The sequence below is a fragment of the Molossus molossus genome, unplaced genomic scaffold (genome assembly GCF_014108415.1).
Source record: "Molossus molossus isolate mMolMol1 unplaced genomic scaffold, mMolMol1.p scaffold_m16_p_1, whole genome shotgun sequence".
Taxonomy (NCBI): Eukaryota; Metazoa; Chordata; class Mammalia; order Chiroptera; family Molossidae; genus Molossus; species Molossus molossus.
This window is the reverse complement of record NW_023425344.1, coordinates 67,842,238-67,862,066: the sequence shown is the minus strand read 5'-3', so window position 1 is coordinate 67,862,066 and position 19,829 is coordinate 67,842,238. Positions and strand designations below refer to the sequence as shown.

Below are 19,829 nucleotides of genomic sequence, written 5' to 3'. Positions count from 1 at the left end.
AACTTAGTATTAGAGTATTCTGAATCTGACTACTTACCTTAACCAATGTGTTGTGTGTTTTCATGTTACTAATTAGCATCCTTTTATTTCAGCTTGAAGAACTCCTTTCAGCATTTCTGATAAGTCACATCTTGTGGTGATGAGCTCTCTCCACTTTTGTTAGGAAAAGTCTACCCAGCAAAGCTGTTCTTCAGAAATAAAGGTGAGATAAAGTATACTTGGTTGGTACGGTTTGTTTACTCTTGGTACTTGAATGTATCATTTCATCCTCTTCAGGAAAATACTAATAGCCTCATGTGGGTTCCTTTTGATAAGATTTTCTTTTCCTCTTGCTGCTTTAAAATTCTGGTTTTTACTTTAAAGAATTTTATTATGTTTTGGGAAAATCATGTGATTGGAATTTTGGAGTACCTTTTATTTTCATAAATTTGGATGTCCAAATCTCTCCCAGATTTGAGAAATTCTCAGCCTTTCTTTCTTTCCCCTTCCTTCCTTCCTTCCTTCCTTCCTTCCTTCCTTCCTTCCTTCCTTCCTTCCTTCCTTCTTTCTTTCTTTCTTTCTTTCTTTCTTTCTTTCTTTCTTTCTTTCTTTCTTTCTTTCTTTCTTTCGTACATGCCCCTAGCAGGAACTAAACCTGGGACTCTCTGGTCCGTAGGCCAATGCTCCTCTCGCTGAGCCAAACAGGCCAGGGCCAGCCATTATTTCTTTAAATAAACTTTCTACCCCTTTTTCCTCTCTTCTCTGTGACTCCAGTGATATGCACATTATTTCTCTTCATGGTGTCTCATAAGTCCTGTAGGTGTTTTCCATTCCTTTTCATTCATTTTTGTTTTCACTCCTCTGATTAGATAATCTCAATTGATCTATATTCAGGCTCACTGATTCTTCTGCTTGTTCAAGTCTGGAGGTGAAGCTCTCTATTGAATTCTTCAGTCATTGTGTTCCTTAGCTCCAGAGTTTGTATCTTTTTTATGTTTTATATGTCTTTGTTGTACGTCTCATTTTGTTCTTGTATTATTTTCCAGGGATCATTAAATTGTTTGTATTCTCTACTAGTTCTCTGATCATTGTTAGAACAATTATTTTTAATTATTGTCAGGCAATTCCTGGATCTCCATTTCATGGTACTGGAGCTTTACTTTATTCCTTTGGTGGAAAATTTTTTCTTGATTTTTCATTATTCCTGTACCCTTGTGTGAGTGTCTGTGCATCTGAAGAAGGAGTCACCTCTTCCAGACTTTATGAACTGACTTTGTTGGTAAGTGAAGACTTTCACCTGTGGGTGGGGGCACACTATGTGCTGTGATCCTGGGTCTAGTGGTCAGGGGCACCCAGTGGAGGAGTGTGTGGTAGCAATGGGTCTGGGCAGGGTGGGTGTGATGTTTCTTTGGCTTAGGTTGTAGGGTGCACAATATCAATTGTTTGGTCCTTGACGATCACTATGGGGAGTCCTCAGAGGCGACACTAGCTATTGGGGTCCTTTAGCAGCACTGCTGGGTCCAAGACAGAGGTCAGAGGTGACCAGACCCAGTAGTGTGTGCACACTCAGCTAAGGGGGCCAGCTATAGGTGCCTATGTAGTGACAGGGGCCAGCTGCAGACACACATGTAGTGGTGGGCAGCAGGGCAGGCAGGAAGTGCTGAGGCCAACTGTGGGTATCCTGGCAGCTGTGGTGGGTTCTAGCTGTTGGGGTACACTACCATGGCTGCTGGGTCTGGCCACAGGCATACGGGAGTGGGGGCTGGCAATGGGGATTGGGCCAGGGGTGTGCAGGCCAACAGCAAGAAGGACTGCCTGCAGGTACGCACAGTGGGACAGGTCAGTGACAGGAGACGGGACCTGATCTGGGCCCATAAGCAGCTGCAGGGCCCTAGCTGCTGGCATGTTCTCCTGTAGCTACACAATCTCGCCTGGGGTGTGTGCATGGCAATGGAGGCCAGTAACAGGTGGCAGGCTGGTAGCGAACAAGTACTCTGCTGAGGGACTAGCCCCAAGCGCATGCATGGCAGTGGGGGTCAGCATGCGAGTCTAGACTGGCATCTTACCCTCGCACAGCTGCAGGAGCTTGGACTAGCCGCCAGTGCAGGTCCTGGTATCCAGGGGAACCAGAGGTGGGGAGGAAGCAAGGAGAGACTTGGTTCATGTCAGTGAACACAAACTCCTGTGGGGTGAAAGCTGGTGAAATCTGCAGGGCCCATAGCAGCTGTGCTGTCTGTTGGCTTTGTCAGTGGTGAAAGCTGCTGGATTTGCCCGCAGAGCAGGTCACGGAGAACCGTGACCGTTCCGCTGTGCGCCTGCTCTGACAGCCCCTCGCTTCCTTGTTCCTAACCATAGGTCTCAGCTTTGCCGGTCTCTGGGCTGGGTAACACTGAAGCAGGACTTTCATACGATGCCCCCAAAGGCTGAGGAAGCACCCCACTCCTCCTCTTTCAGTGAGGGAACCTTACTCCAGCTGGGGGTCCCTCTTGGTGCTGAGCAGTGCTGGCTCGGGGGATTGGCCGACGCAGGCAAGATGAAGCTGTCTTCTTTCCTTTTCGTACGATTATTCTCTGGGGGGTTTGTTTTGTTTTATTCCCCTGTTGCTGAAGTTTAAGTGGATGCCAGAGCTCGCCCAGAGCTATTTTTGTTCACGGAAAGCTGTCTAATTGTGGATCTTGGTGGGGAGGGGGGAGAGTTACCTCCTACACTGCAGTGTCTTTGCAGATGTGTGGTCAAGGAAGTTACCTGCCACACCGAGATGTCCCTTTTTATTTGGTCACTAAGCAGCCTCATCTCTGGCATCTGGATATAACTATAGATTAACGGTCAAGTCCAGGTCCCACCACTTTGTGACAGTGAGCAAGTCATTTTTTTCTAAACAGTCATTTCTTCATGTGGTAATTATAGCTACTAAGAGGTTGTTCTAGGTGCTTTCCATGAATTAATTCACTTCTCATAACAATTCCATGAGGTAAGCACTATTTCTGTCCCATTTTAAATAAGAAAATTAGGAACAGAGAGGTAAAGAAACCTGCCCAAGGCCACACAGCTAGTAACTGGTAGAGCCAGGAGGACAAGGGTGGCAATTAAACTGGCTAGGGCATAGTAAATGCTTGCACCGGGTCTGGCACACGATCAGTATGTGTAACTATTATTACGTTCAGAACCCTGGCATCCCCTTCAGGAGGTTAGGCAAAGCTTGATTTTCTACCCCTGTGGCAGAAAGGCCTGAACACTCCTTTTCTGGTAAAACCGTGACCCATATTCCTCCTAAGATTTCAGTAAGATTATCCAACTATTATTGTGATTCCTAAAGTCTGGTCTCACAGGGGTTGGCAAACCATTTTTTGTAAAGGGCCAGATATTAATATGTTTAAGGCGTTGTAGGCCATACAATCATACATCCTTCCTTTAAAAAAAAAAGTTCAACCCTTTAAATAATGTAAAACCCATTTTAGCTAATGGGATATCATTGGCCAACCCTTTATCTCCAGAATTTATTAATAGAGAACCAGTAAATCATGAAAAGGCTTTATGTGGAGTGGATGGAGCTATCAGAAGTTGCTGAATTGCCTAGGTTACACGTTCATTCAAGGAGTTTCATTCAATTGGTAGATGACTAAAACAGTGAAGAAACTTCCAAAGGTTTACAGAGGAGGTAAGGTAGGTAGGTCTACATATGCCTACCTGAAGAGTCTTCTAAAGCAGTAAGTGATGAAGAGAAAAGATAAATATCCCAGAAAAATCATAGTGGTTTAGCAGCAGCACAGAACATGGTTCGTGCAGCAAACATTTAGAACTATTCATTGGGCAGCTCTGTGAGCAGGTCTGTTCTCGGGGTGGCATTTTAGAGCTCAAGGGGACCTTAGAAATTACCTGGTCCAGTCCCCTTATTTCATGGATGAGGATTCCGAAGCCCAGAAACTTAAAATAACTTGGCTAGTTCCATTCAAAATGAAATGTGGCAGGCTTTTTGTGTCCCTCAAACTTAGCATTTTTGTATGCTATTAAATGTTTGTTGAAGGGAACTTAATATTGAGAACCTACTATTCTCTTGACCACCTCTTTAAACCATCTATTAAAGCTGGTAAAATGATACAGTATAATTGTTTTCAAAATAAATTAAAAATCCTCTTCTTTTTTCTGTTGCATTTCTCACACTTTTGGTGTGTCTAAGTGGGCTAATGAGCATCAATCATCAGATGACAAGCCCCTGGTTCCCCCTTAACTTCTCCTTTCCTGTAAGGCTCCCATTACCTCGGTGTCCTCCCATTTATTTTCCGTTTCCTCTGCCCGTCCCGCTCCATATCCTAACTGTACCTCCATCTACATCTTTCTCCTTAAAACCAAGCTCAAGTCAGATTACTGCCTCCAACCCCGACTCCAAGATTCTGAGCATTTTAACAAATTCTACTGGACTATCAACTAACGTTGCAATGCTTAGCCCGGTTACTCAGCCCCAAACCTACCTTCTTTCTCCTCAGTCTTACTCTATGTCATCTGATGCTTCCTTCAGATTGTTCCTGGCCCGTTTCCAGATATGCCCCCACGTTCAAGCCTTTGCTCAGGCCTTGCCCTTCACGGAAATGCCTTTTCATCCATCACAACCTTCAGGAATCCCTTTCGCCCTCAGTGTCTGCTCCACCACCCTGGGCCCTGCCTGCCTCTCCATTTCCCCGGCACCTGCTGTCTACGGCTAGAAGCCAAGCTGACCTGCTATTACATCAGCTGGGTAGATGACTTAATTCTTCTACTGAAAGCAAGCTACCCATTCTGCAAGTACAATAAGAAACAGTTTTAAATTAAAACACCAAATTTATTGCATAATATTGAACTATATGCACACACATAGAAAATAAACATTTCGTATAACTGTATATCTTCTTTTTAATCTTGTATTATAAAGACTGAAAAACTACCAATTTAGCAATTGGAATAAGTTTTAAAAACAAAATCAAAAATCTACAATCCTTCATTGAGATTTGATGCTATAATATCAAGGTTCATAAATACTTCATTTTATATAAATAAGTCTTTCTCTAGTGACTAGGAATTTAAAATTAGGTCGACATGGATTCTTTGATCATATAGACTTTTCTTATCCCACGCTGAAGAAGGTTGAACATGTCATTATTTTTGAGATACATATATTTGCTTTATACACAATCCCCCCTGAAATCCCACTGTAAACAAACATTTCAAATGCAATAAACAAAAGTTCCATAATAAAGAATATCCTTAGGTCTAGCAATTAGGGAAAAGAAAAAAAATCTGAGTAGAAACTGCGATTTAAATAGAAATAAAAATTTAAAAACAGACTGCATGCATCCACTAGAAGGGGAGGAAGGGAGCAGAAAGTCAGGTAACAGAGAATGTCACTTTTCTGGAGCGACAGAAAAGTACAGTAGGGGAAGGAGAAGGCAGGACAAGGAAGAAGACGGGAGGGAGGAAAGAGAAAGCGGTAGAGGACAGAACAAGACATTCATTATTTCTACTTTTCCTGGAGAAGACACTCAACAAAAATGGATGCAACTTGCTCCAAAAGTGAAATGAGGGAAGGGGCTGGGGCCTGTGACCTTACTGTCACAGGAACTTGGCTGAGCAACAAGACAGAAACAGGCTCAGCGGCCACTCTGAGGGCTCTGCGCGTCTTCAGGGGGTCCAGGAACAGGCAGAGCCGTGGGGAGACTGCTAGTCCCTCAAGAACGTTGAGTTTGTTTTTGTAAAGCAAGATGTGTTCATGAAGGCCCCCGTACATTCTCAGGAGCTCAGCCAAAGTAATGGACCCGGCTTCAGTTTGTTGGAATTTCCGAAGTCATCCTTTCCTCCTCGGTCCTCAGGGCGGGGCGGGGCCGGCGGGCCCTTCCGCAGCGAGAGGGAGTTGGCGGCACGTGCAGGAGGAAGGGACAGGTGAGTCCGAGCCATTCTCGCAGAGGAATGAGAAGGCAGGAGGAGGACAGGGAAGCGATGTGAGGAGAGATCAGGGCTGAGAGAGACATCTGGGCAATGGGAGGTTAAGAACCCACTGCCATTTTATCCAGCAGAGTGCAACGGAGTCACAAGTGCAAGGGGCACTTGGTAATTTGGTTTAAAAACAAAAACCTCTCTCATCTAAGAGCCAATTTTTCACCCATCCCCTAATTTTTCACAAAGGTTGCTTACTGCGTACAACCCCAGAAACAAATCTACCAGGTTCAGGATTCAAAAGTCCCAACCCACTTATATAGTAAAAAAATAGAACTCACTCCCCGTGATTTTCTGTATAGGCCTCAATGTGCACACTGAGGGGGGAAGGGGACTCGGGGGCACGCTGGGAGGGCTCAGGCCAAACTAAACCCCTCATAGTTGTCCAGGGCCTGGGTCAGCCGCGCGCTCAGGATCTCTTTGCTGCTGTACTTGGGAAGGTCAAGAAGGTTGTAGCAAGTGTGGGCCACGGGCAAGTACTCCTCCCCGCTGGCTGTGGACTGAATGATGATCTGCAGGCTCGCCATGCCGTAGATGGGGATCCGATCGCTGCCTGTGAGGAACACTGGGGAGAAAGGGAACCGGCGTCAGCAGCTGTGCGAACCCGGCGCCGTCCTCCCAGGACAGAGGAAAGCCTGACACCCTGTGGCTCGTGTGAGAAGTACAATCACTTTTATGTGCCAATGTGTGTATCATTAATAGTAATATACACTCATTCATATAAAAGAGCCTGCCTTTCAAATCCTCTTTTTTCGTTTTCTATGAATAAGAATTCTATACTATTCACTGGCTAATTTCTGACCTTGATTATATGACACAAAGATTTCAACTGTTTTCCCCAGCACCGTCCACGCCCTCTCCCACCTCCCGCCGCAGTCACCACACTGCTGTCCCTGCCCGTGAGTTCTCTCTCTCTAGCTCAGTCCCTCTGTACCCCCCCCCCCACACACACACACACACTGAGCTGTCTGCCTGCTCTTTCTGGCTCTATTTTGCTTGGTAATTCAGTTTTCAACTGTTTTTAAGAGGCTAAATTTGTTCACATAAACTAGAATTCATGCTTCTTTCCAAATGTATCGGCCGTCTCAAATGTCATCCAGGTAGTCACTAAGGACCGTGTATAACATAACTCCATTTATATGGCATGTCCAGGATAGGCAATCCAGAGACAGAAAGCAGACTGGGGAGGCTGGGGGACAGGAGGGAACGGGGACAGATCGCTGACGAGCATGGGCTTTCTTCTTGCAGTGATGAACATGTTCCAAAACCGAGTTTCACAACCCAGTGAATATACTAAAGACCACTAAACTGTACACTTTAAATGGTGAGTTGCGTGGTATGTGAATTATGCCGCAACTATAGAGCTAATATAAATCACATCTCCCAAGTACACAGACAGATAAGGGAAATTAATCCAAACAACTAGATTTCATCAATGTGATACTTAAAGGAATTACTAACATAAAAATAACCAGTGGTTTTAGAGCAACGACTATGGATTAATACAACCTGTGTTGTGCCTGAAACATCAAAACAAAGGTGTAAACATTTATTTACTATTTATCATTTAAAAGTGTTAGAATTTCACCTATGGAGTATATCATCCTACGTTACATCCAAAATGAAGATGTGGACAAATACTTACAGAGAAACTTCTTCTTCTTTTCCAGTGGAAACTCATGAAATGTTTCCCAAAATAGTTTCACAGTGGGATGTGTGGCTGAGTAATCCCCCTTGTAGATGGCCGTCTGCCCGCAGAAGACAAAAAGGAAAAAATGTATTTTTATTTTTTTTAATCTTTATTGTTGAAAGTATTACAGATATTCCCCCTTTTTTTTCCCATTGATTATGTTTTTTTGTGTTTTTTTTTTTTTGAGAGAATGAGAGGAAGGGGGAGAGAGAAACGAACATCAATGAAAGAGCCCTGGCCGGTTTGGCTCAGCGGTTAGAGTGTCGGCCTGCGGTCCAGACAGACCCGGGTTTGATTCCCGCTAAGGGCACGTACCTCGGTTGTAGTTTGTCCCCGGCCCTGTTTGGGTCGTGCAGGTGGCAGCCACTTGATGTGTCCCTTTCACATCGATGTCTCTCTGTCTCTCTCTTCCTCTCTCTCACTCTCTCTCACTCCCACTCTATCTGAACAAAAAATGGAAAAATGTTCTCGGATGAGGATAACACACACACACAAAACATCAATGTGAGAGAGACACATCGATTGGTTGCCTCCCAAATGACCCTGACCAGGCTGGGGATGCAACTTGCAACCCAGGTATGTGCCAGGTATGTGCCCTTGACTGGACATCAACCCGAGACCCTTTGGTCCCAGGGTCAACACTCTAACCACTGAACCAAACTGGCCAGGGCAAAAGTATTTTACAGAAGAAGATTATAATGGACATTGTATGAACCACTTGCATTTGGGAGTAAGAAATCACCTCTGAGCTGCAGAGGCCTCCAAATCCTACTCCAGCACATACGCCGTGAAGGAGCCTGGGCTCCGGGCACACCTCCCCAGGCTGCTGCTGCCTGAGGGAGAACCTGCTTACCTCTTCTAGTTCCTCCCAGTTGTAGTTGCTGTTCCCCACCATCATGGCCCTCAGTTCTGACGGCTGGAAGAGCTCAAGCACTTTGCCACCACACACCTTTAGGAAGCCACTGGAGAAAGCCGTGTACCACTCGTGAACTGAGATTTGGAAGATATAGTTCACGTAAGCATCCACAAATTCCTGCCTGCCAGAAAACCAAATAAACAGAACATGTTTAGCCCAAAGTCTTGTTGAGTTTATCCAGTTCCCCTTTCACACTGACGGTGAGAGTGATGAAAATGGAATTCATTAAACTCTCACGCCAGGGGCACCCCACAGTACCAGGCGGTCCCACCTCCGGGTGCCCGGTGATCTGGCGGCAGGAAGGCAGGTCGAAAGGGGCGGAGGCCGGGTAGGTAGAATCATACTACTAACTTTGTTTTACCTGAAGCACTCCAGTTTTCATCTTGTTTATGGTCCTGCTTAAAATTTAGTTTAGAAAAAAATAAAATAATTTTTCTGCTTAAAAGAAAAAGTCTAAGATAATAGTTCTAGGCTACTTCCCCTCTTCAGAAACTAATAAAGCTAAACCATCTGATATTTGTATCATATATCTTTTTTTCTTTATTAATTTTAGAGCAGAAGGGAGAGAGAGATAGAAACATCGATGAGAGAGAACATTGATTGGCCGCCTCCTGCATGCTCTCCACTGGGGATCAGGCCCACAACCTGGGCATGTGCCCTGACCGGGAATCGAACCAGTGATCTCTTGGTGCAGGGGTCGACGCTCAACCACTGAGCCACACCGGCCAGGCAATCCTCACATATCTTAAAGGGTAATGCCATAACTCCTTTTTTTTTCTTCACAAATTTATTATATAAAATGCCCCCAGAAATTTCTCCTCACTTTCATTATACACAAGAAGCACACAGATAAGATCATAACTCCTTTCTATAAATTTCTTAACCGCCTCTGGAAAGAACTGTCAATAGCTCCATCTCACTAATAATCAGTCAAATGAAAAGACAATAGTGAATTCCTTTTCACCCACTGGACTGGCATAAGTTTAAAAGAGGATATCGAAGTTATGGGTAAACACGTAGGGAAATGGGAACCTCATACACACCGAGTGTGAAGACAAGCTATGAAATGACTATGGGAATCACGTGGAAATAAAACTCAAGAACAGCAAAGGCAATGTATTTAGAACTTTCTATAGCAAAGGAGTCAGCCACTGTCATTTATGTTTCAGCAGAGACTCAAAAACAGGCAGAAGGTGGAAAAAAGGGGAAGGCTGCAGGTGCTCCCTGACGGGAGGCTGCTGGCATGGGGAGTTGTAGGGAGGCTAACGAGGTGAGCATCTATGTGATTGGTTAGGGATGCGTATTTTGCTTTCACTTTTTTTGGGGGGGGGGTGTTAATTAAGGTATAATTGACATTTAACATCAGATTAGTTTGAGATATATAATGATTAGATAACTGTATACATTGTGAAATGATTGCCATACATAGTTACAAACTGTTTTTCCCCTTGGAATAAGAAATTTTAGGATCTACTTTCTTAGCAACTTTCAAATATGCATATTTTGCTATTTTCTGATTAGTCCTAAGCTGTCAGTTATTAATCAAGTCCTGGCCCTTTGGGGCTGACTGTTTCAGGAGTTACTGAGAGAGACAGCAAGCTGGCTTCCAGTAAGTGTCCTGTTCCTAGCAGGCTGGTTTCCTGGCATAGTGGTTGCAGGTGAGAGTTCTGTTTTTATATATGGTCTGGCCATTGTGTGTGAGCATATTCAGTCTCTTACTAGTGGAAATGTAAACTGAAATAAGACATAAACATCTGGGAGAAAAACTTGCCATTAGCTAAAAGAGTTGAAAACATACACGCCCTTTGACCCAGCCACTGCACTTCCAGGTGGGTGACCCACAGATTCTCACATGAATGAACAAGATGACGAGTACCAGGATGTTCACTCAGCATTTTCTTGTAACATGGAAACATGGGAGAATGGACACAGAAAAGATGGTACAAAGAACTTACATGCATGTATGCATAACCAATGGACATAGACAACAATGCTGGGGGGTGGGGGGCAGGATGGGGAGGAGGGTGTCTAGGGGGAGAAAAGGAGAAACATCTGTAACAAAAATAAATTAATAAAAATTGAAAAAAAAAAAAAAGATGGTACAGTCATATGATGAAAACGATAACACAGAGCACTGTAATGGAATTAACTAGATCTGTATTTACCAAAATGAAGAGTGAAAACTAAGTTTTTTAATGTTAAGTACAATATGATAGCATTTATTTATTTGTTAACACTTAAAACAATGCTATCTATAAGAGGCTACTAGTAGCACTGACACTTAGCGCTTGTGACCCTTGCACAAGTTATTTAGTCTCTGTGCCTCAGCCTCTTCATTTGTAAAATGGAGAGAATAAGAGTATATAACTCATGGAATTGTTGTAAAAAGTTAATACATGTAAAGGTCTTAGAACCAAGGCTATTTTGTAAATTATTATTTAGCAGTTATTATATTGTTTATGGATAGGCAATTATATTTATGATGGATATAAATTGTGTTAATTTTAAAAAATGAAAGCATTAGTGTAAAAAGATGTTTGTGTTAATACATATATTTAATATAAAAGTACAAAAACAAATAATATACATAACATTTATAGTAAGAGTTTTGTCTATGTAAGAAAGGAAGGTAGGAAGAGGAAAATGGGATTAAAGAGAATGTAGAGAAAATTTCAATGGCATCAATAATTTTTTTCTTTTATTAAAAAATCTAAAGAAAATTCTATCTGTTTACTCTGGATCATAGATATAAAAATGCTTATCACATTACTTGCACTTCTCTGTGTTCAAACTTTTTCTAAAAATTTTAAAACAAATCAGACAGCTATATGCAAAAGAATAAAACTGGAGAGGGATCTCATACCATATAAAAAAAATCAACTCGCCCTGGCCAGTTTGGCTCAGCGGTTAGAGCGTCAGCCTGCTGTCCGGAGAGACCCGGGTTCGGTTCCCGCTAAGGGCACGTACCTCGGTTGCAGTTTGTCCCTGGCCTTGGTTGGTCGTACGGGTGGCAGCCACTCGATGTGTCCCTTCACGTCGATGTTTCTCTCTCTCTCTCCCTTCCTCTCTCTCCCTCCCACTCTGTCTGTACAAAAAATGGAAAAATATCCTCGGGTGAGGATTAAAAAAAAAAAAAAAAATCAACTCATAATGGATCAAAAACTTGAATTTAAGACCTAAAACCATGAAACTTCTAGACGAAAACATAAGGGTAAGCTACCTGATGTGGTCTTGGCAATGATATTTTGGATTTGATACCAAAAGCAACCAAAACAAATAAGCAGGACTGCATCAAACTAAAACCTTCTGCACAGCAGAGAAAATCATCAAGAAAATGAAAAGGCAACCTACTGAATGAGAGAATAGACTTGAAAATCATATACTGTTAAGGGATTAATACCCACAATATATAAAAATTACACACAACTCAAAAAAAAAAAAAAAACCTCAAACATTCAAATTTAAAAATGGGCAGATGAACCAAAAATAGACGTTTTCCCAAGATGACATATAGATGCCAACAGGTACATGAAAAAGTACACAACATCACTAATCAAAATGCAAATCAAAACCACAATGAGCTATTACCTCACAACTGTTAGAATGGCTATCATCAAGAAAACAAAAAATCATAATTGTTGGTGAGCATCTGGAAAAGAGAACCCTGCTGCACTGTGTGGGGAAACGTAAATTGGTGCAGCCACTTTGGAAAACAGTATGGATGTTCCTCAAAAAATTAAAAACTACCATATGATCCAGCAATTCCACTTCTGGGTATTTATCCAAAGGAAACAAAATCACTACCTCAAAGAGATATCTGCACCTCAGTGTTCACTGGAGCATTATTCACAATAGCCAGGACATAGAAACAACCTAAGTGTACATCAACGGATGAATGGATAAAATAAATGTGTTATATATACAATGGAATATTATTCAGCCATATAAAAGAAGGAAATCCTGTCATTTGCAACACTATGGATGAACCTTGAGGGCATTATGCTAAGTGAAATAAGTCAGACAGAGAAAAACAAAAACACCACATGATCTCATTTATGTATGGAATCATTAAAAAACAAACTCATAGAGAATAGATCAGTAGTTGCCAGAGTTGAGGGGTGAAGATGGTCAAAAGGTACCAACTTCCAGCTACAAAGTAAATAAGTCCTGGGGGTGTAATGGACAGCATGGTGACTACAGTTAACAGCAATGTACTGTATATTTGAAAGGTGCTAAGGGAGTAAACCTTAAAAGCTCTGATCAGAAGAAAAAAAATGTAAGTATGTGTGGTGTTGGATGTTGACTAAACTCATTGTGATGCTCATTTTACAATATATACATATAACAAAGCACTATGCTGTATACATAAAACTTATGCAATGTTTTATGTCAATTACATCTCAATAAAATAAATGTTTTAAATCCGACATCATAAAGACAGATATTTTTTTTTTTTTTGGTTATGCTTTGTGTTTTAATTACAAATGGCATCATCAGCTTATCTTCCTTAATCATCAGATTTTTAGCTATTCCCTAATCTTCCATCTATCCTCAGAGATGAAAAGTTTACAAACGCTGAGTTCAAATACATTTTTTAGACTCTGAGGGCATTCCAGAAAGGTTAGTAGTAACAGCACCCTTTAAACAGAATACCCCAAATAAGAAAACCCTCATAAGGAATGCACAGTAACAATATTTAAAATAATGGCTTAAGTAGCTTGAGTGGCACTTTATATGCTATGTCTAATTTAATCCTCAAGAATCTTATGAGGCCAGATAAAAGTCTACAGTTACTTGTTTAAACATCAGACATTAGCACATGGTCACACAGATGTAATCACAAAGGGCAAAAACTAATTCCCAAAACATACACTGTGCATAGCTAATGCCTCCCCTACAACAGCCACCATCTCCCCAGAGAGTAAGTCTGTAGGGATCTGGCCCTATTTGGTGTTTTTCACACATTTTCAAGCCTGTTAGTGGTCTACCATTCCTGTTTCAGCGTGTGTTTTAGTTCCTTTTAAGTAGATGTATAGTGTATAGAACCAAAATAAGTAGGTTTTGGCTTCTGACAAATTCAGGTAATTCCAATGGAACTAAGTTTAGCTCCATGGCTCCAAAATAAGCACTACTGCACCCATCTAAAGAGGGAGGACACACAAAAAAACAAACTTTCATATTTATCTGCTTTTTTTCTCCCGTCAGGATTAGCACAAGGAAGTAAAAAATGAAGACTTGATCCAGGAATCTATTCTTAAGTAGCAATTTGAAGAGCCAAAATTTGGCACCAGATATCTGTATCTATCCATCTGTATTTCAAAAGGCATGCTTCTTGAAAACCATCAAGAATGGCAATAAGTGTGGTCAGCTCCTTACTTTGGACTCCTCCTTCACCATGACAAAATCACAGAAGTCAGCCACGTGGAAACTGCTATACCCAAGAGTAAGAGCAACAGCCTGTCCCAAATAAGACACGAAAAGTCACGACTCCCGGGCCGTCTGCCATGGCCACGGGCTTTCAACCATTCTACTACCTCCTGGAGGTCAAAGAGCTGGGCCTCCTAGTCCAGCTCCTTCTTGGCCTCCTCGAGGCTAACGTAGTGTGTGATGCCGGTTTTGTAAACTTCTGTGCGGGTGAGGAAGGGCTGGAAGTTGGAGTGTTGACCCAAAATGAAGGGGGCCATCCCTGGTAGGAAAGCAAAACAGTAGATGAGGGTCAAGGGCAGGTGAATGGATGGGAACGAGTAGCCCAGGCCCTCAACCAAAGGCCGGAAGAACTCGAAGTTGTTCACGGGTCGGTCATCTGAGATGAAGTAGGGCTGCCCAGAGGCGATGGAGCCCTTGTCAGCTCTCAGGGCCTCTGAGGCCAGAATGTGAGCCTGTGCCAAGTTGTCCCCATGGACAAATTCAGCCAGGCTCTGGGGATCCCCACACACAAACTTGAACAGGCCTCGCTCACGGTAGCTCTGTTCTGGGAAGGTGCCTTTGTTCTCCAGGCCCGCCGATGCCAGCTGACCTCAGGGCACAAGTTCTTAAGACACCATCGCTTTTTTCCAGGGACGTACCGTTGGCTTCTAGCACCTTCTTCTCTGCAGTGGATTTGGTCCGAGAGTAGTGATCAGGGTGGAGGTGAAGAGGTAGGTAAGGCAGAGACTCATCTCCATTCCTGATAACTTGACCTCCGAACGCGACACTGACAGTGCTGGTGTAAACTAATCTTGGCACCGCTCCTCCGGCGAGCCTGGATGACGCTGTCTGTGCCCTCGATGTTGACTTCTTCGATCAGGTTCCGATTCAGCTGCTCTCGCCCTGACATACCATGAGAGGCAATATGGAACACACAGTGACATCCACATCCTGGAGGGCTTTTTCTGTATCAGCGAGGTGACATGTCCCCATGTATAAACTTGATTCCTTCTGGAATGGACTGAGCAGGACTGCTGATGTCAACCAGAATCACATGGACTCCCTCCTGGTTCGGAGCACAGCCTAGGCGGGAACCAAGACAGCCACCTCCTGTCACGAGGACAGTTTCCTTCGAAGACTTTTGGGAGCCCATATGTGGCAGTCAACAGAAACTGGACAGAGACGGCACACGACGCCACGACAGTGAACCACGCGAGGCCGGGGAGAGCAGACCGTGGGCCAGCCCATCCCGGCGGCTCCCAAGCCTTCTGACCTGCCTCCTCAAGACAGATATTTTCTACTTAGCCTTCACTGTAATACAATACTTCACAAACTACATTTGAACATCTCAGGTTTCCTCCAAGCAGATAATTTGTACACAGTCACGACACAAATACCTGCCCAGTGAGCAGACAATACAAGGGGTTAGCAGGTCAGACAGGTGGAAATCCAGGCTCTGCCATGTTCTGCAGGCTACTAAGCCTCTCTCTACTCATCTTTAAAAGAGGTAAATGGTCAGTTTTAAAAATAAAAGCCACTAGTGTAAAAAGATTATCGTACCTGTCAACCACAGACGCTCAAGTCTCTCACACTGCATACAATGCACCAACTTCCTGAAAGCCATTAGGCAAAGCTCGTATCATTTTTCTGGTACAACTGCCTAAGCCAAGCACCATCAACATGATTTTTTATTATAGACAGTGATGGTTAAATTATACTTCAAGTTGGCTAGGCTATGGTACCCAGTGGTTTGATCAAACACCAGTCTCAATGTTGCTGTGAGGGTGTTTTTTTGTTTTTGTTTTTAATCCTCACCCAAGGACATTTTTGCATTTATCTTCAGATAGAGCGGGAGGGAGAGAGGGAGGAAGAGAGAGAGCGAAACATCGATGTGAGAGAGACACACCAGTTGCAAAACATCGATGTGAGAGAGACACACCAACCGGCCGCCACCCACACGACCCCAACCGGGGCCGGGGACAAACTGCAACCGGGGTAGGTGCCCCTTAGCAGGAACCGAACCCAAGACTCTGGTCTGCGGGCTGATGCTCTAACCGCTGAGGCAGACTGGCCAGGGCGAGGGTGTTTTTTCAATGTGATCAATATTTAAATCAGTAGACTTTAAGTAAAATAGATTAGTCATCATAATGTCGGTGGACCTCATCTAATGAGTTGCAGGCCTTAAAAGACTGAAAGGAGGAAGACCTCCAGAGAAGAAGGAATCTGACCTCTAGCCTGCCATCTGGCACAGGACTACTGGCAGAACTGCTGGCCCGTGGCCTGCCCTGTAGAGTTCTGATTTGTCGGCTCCACAATCACATAAGCAGATTCCTTAAAATAGTAATAGACAGACATCCTGTTGGTTCTGTTTCTCTAGGAAGCCCTGACTTTGGTACCAGGAAGTGGGATGCTACACTACCAAACACCTAAAAATGTAGACGTAAGTTTGGACTCCTGTGAATTGCCTGGGAGACCAATGAGGTTTTTCAGAATTTTACACCAGCAGAAGGGGCAAAGATGGAATGAAATGAAGGCTGTCAGACTTATGGGATCCCACGGGTATAAAATGAGCCAATAGAGCTAACTGGCTGCAAACAGGTAGGTGTATTTCTTTCAAGAAAAGGGAATAACCCCAAAGACAGATCAGAGTCCAACAGGGCTAACACTATCACCATGCGCACAGGTCGAGGGACAGGGCCACTACCCCAGTGGGCCAGAGGACAGCGTGGAGCCAAAGAAGATTATTCTCCAAGCCTTAAACTCTAATGGCATTTACCCTGATAGGCTTTAGATGGGCTTGGAACCTGTACCCCTTCCCCACTTCTGATTTCTCCCACATGGGAATGCCTGTCCTCTGCCTGTCCCACCATTGTATCTGGAAACAGTAACTTGTCTGATTCAGAGGTTCACAGCTGTAGACTTTTGCCTCAGGATGAATCAAACCCCCAGTCCCACCCATACCTGATTTAAATGATATATTAGGGTTCTCCAGAGAAACAGAACCAGTAGTGTGTATGTATGTATGTATATATATACATACACACATATATACATGTTTATATATACACATATATATTATAGAAAGAGAGATTATAAAAAATTAGCTCATGTAATTGTGGAGGCTGATAAACCCCAAGATCTGTAGTCAGCCAGCTGGAGACCCAGAAGGGTTGGTGGTGTGGCTCTAGCCCAAAGGCAGGCAGGCTTGAGATCAGAAAGAGCCGATGTTTCTGTTAGAGACTAGAAGTCCAAAATCAGGGTGTTGGCTGGGTTGTTTTTGTTAGAGTCTGAAGGATACAAAATATACAAAAACAACTTTTTGAGGTAAATACAATCAGTACTGAATCTAATGTCCCAGCTTAAAAGCAGTCAGCTTTTTGTTCTATTCAGGCCCTTGGCTGATTGGGTAAGACCCACACACACCAGGGAGGGCAATCTGCTTTACTCAAATATTAACCTCATCCAGAGACATCCAAAGATATACCCAGAGTAATGTCTGACCAACTGTCCAGGTATTTCATAGCCCAGTCAACTTCACACATAAAATTAACCATCACAGATGAGATTTGGAACTTAAGGTTGATGCTGAAATCATTTAAGACTTCGAAGGATGTTAGAATGGGGTGAGTATATTTTATAGGTGAGAAGGGCATGAATTTGAGAGAGCCAGAGAGTGGTGTGTTAAGGGTTGGATTGTGTCCCCCTAAAATTCATATATTGAAATTCTAACTCCCAGTACCTCAGAAGATAGCCTTACTTGGAGATAGGGTCTTTACAGAGGTAATCAAGTTAAAATGAGGTTACTGGTGTCCTTTTGACAAGGGGAAATTTGAACAGAGACATGCGTAGAGGAAACACAATGGGAAGAGACCCGAGGAGCAGAAAGACATCCACAAGACAGGAGAGGGGCCTGGAACAGTTCCTTCCTTCACAGCCCTCAGGAAAAAACAACCCAGCCAACACCCTGATTTTGGACTTCTAGTCTCCAGAATTGAGACAATAAATCTCTATTGTTTAAGTCCCGTAGGCTGTGTACTTTGTTATAGCAGCCCTACTACAGTAACATGTAGACTCTAATCTCTACGTGTCAGTTAGTATTGCTCTCAACACATTCTTTTCTTTAATAATAATCAGTAACAGTTCTGGAGTGTTTACTAAATGCTGTTCATTAAAAGAAGTTCTTAGATATACACTATCTCAGTGAATATTCAAAACTACCCTTGGAATAAATGTTATGGTATGAGAATTATGTTCCAATAGGAATAAATATACAAAAACAAATTTTTGAGGTAATACAGTCAGTATTCCGATTTCGGTACTGAATCTAAGACAAACAACTAATGCATGGGCAGAGGCAGAAATTGAAGCCAGGCGTCTGAGCACAGACTATGCTCTCAACTACCTGACCGGAGTGCTCTCCCCTCCACCTACCTTGCTTGTCTTCATTTCCACTGTGACAGATGCAGAGAAATTGCAGTATGCGGAGATACAGACTTCACAGCATGATAGTTCATCCACACTATTCACAACTACATGCTACTGCAGCCCCAGTTATACACTAGAGTCCATAAAACCCACAAAATGACACCATTGTTAATGAGTTGACAATTTTTAAACACAAATTTAAAGGAGCAGTTAGTATGTGCATTATCAATGGTTTTTGGAAGTCTAAATCCAAACTGTAGTAAGGGTCTTTAAAAAAGCTGTCAAACTGAATCTGAAATTTATATAGAAAGTCAAACGAACTAGAAGAGCCAAAACAATTTTGAAAAAGGAAAGTGTTAGAGGACTTACGTTACCTAATTTCATGACTTTAAATTGTTATAAAGCTACAGGTAAAAGTGTGGTAAGAGTGAAGGAACAGACACATAAAAATCAACAGAACAGATAGTCCAGAAATAAACCCAGATATAGATAGTCAATTAATTTTTAACAAATTTGCAAAAGCAATTCAGTTGAGAAAGAATAATGTTTTTAATAAAGGTAGAGGATCAACAGGAAATTCATATCTTTCACACCTATATTAAAGTTAATATGGATCATAGTCTAAATGTGAAACCTAAAATTATGAAACTTCTAGAAGAAACCATAGGAATAAATCTTTAGGGACTTGGGTTTGAAAAAGATTTCTTAGCTATGACACCAAAAGCATAATCTATAAAAGAAAAGAAAATTGACTTATCAAAACTTAAAACGTCTGCTTTTTGAAGACACTGTTACAAAAATGAAAAAGCAAGCCACGGACTGGAAGAAAATATTTACGAAACATCTCATAAATGACTTGTATCCAGGATATATTAAAACATTTCAAAATTAATAAGAAAGCAAAATACTCAATTTAGAAAATAGGAAAAGATCTAAGGAAGCTATATGAATGGCACATAAGCATGTTAGAAAATGTTCAATATCATTAATCATTAAGGATACATACACAGTTATTATATTAGGGGGGAACCAACAATATCAAATGATAGTGAGAATGTGGAGCACCTGCAACTCGCGTACATTGCTGGTATGAAAGCAAACTGATACAGCCACTTTGTATATCAGTGTGGTAGGTTCTCAAAAAGTTAAACCTACGTTTACCATCTCTAGGTATTACTCAAGAGGCATACATTTTCATTCACACAAAAAAAGGTAGATAATGTTCATTATTCATAAAAAAACTGGAAACTCAAATAAGAATATTACTCACTTATGAAAAGGAACACACTACTAATATAAATGCCACCACGAAGGAATTGCAAATGCATTATGCCTAGTAAAAAGGTCATCCTCACAAGGCTACACAGACATCATTCCATTTATATGATATTCTGGGGAGGAAAACCCCCACAATTAGAGAGACAGGAAATTGATCAGTGCTCATCAGGG

At 42.4% G+C, this 19,829-nt stretch overlaps 1 protein-coding gene and 1 pseudogene across 6 annotated transcripts in view; both read right to left on the bottom strand.

Moving 5' to 3' along the window:
* Window positions 1–4,774: 4,774 nt before the first annotated feature.
* HERC3 (HECT and RLD domain containing E3 ubiquitin protein ligase 3) overlaps window positions 4,775–19,829 on the bottom strand; it is a 117,675-nt gene continuing 102,620 nt past the window's right edge. For 2 of the 6 annotated variants that reach the window (XM_036262447.1, XM_036262433.1), the window contains exons 22-24: window positions 8,487–8,670; window positions 7,589–7,691; window positions 4,959–6,508 (exon numbers count right to left, since the gene is read on the bottom strand). In XM_036262447.1, the coding sequence (XP_036118340.1) occupies window positions 6,300–6,508; window positions 7,589–7,691; window positions 8,487–8,670 (496 nt within the window). In that variant the 3' untranslated portion in view covers window positions 4,959–6,299. Of the gene's footprint in view, window positions 6,509–7,588; window positions 7,692–8,486; window positions 8,671–19,829 lie in introns of all 6 variants that reach the window. The other 4 variants (XM_036262417.1, XM_036262423.1, XM_036262428.1 and 1 more) reach the window with 3 other exon arrangements.
* Window positions 13,087–15,741, bottom strand: LOC118630611 (annotated as a pseudogene).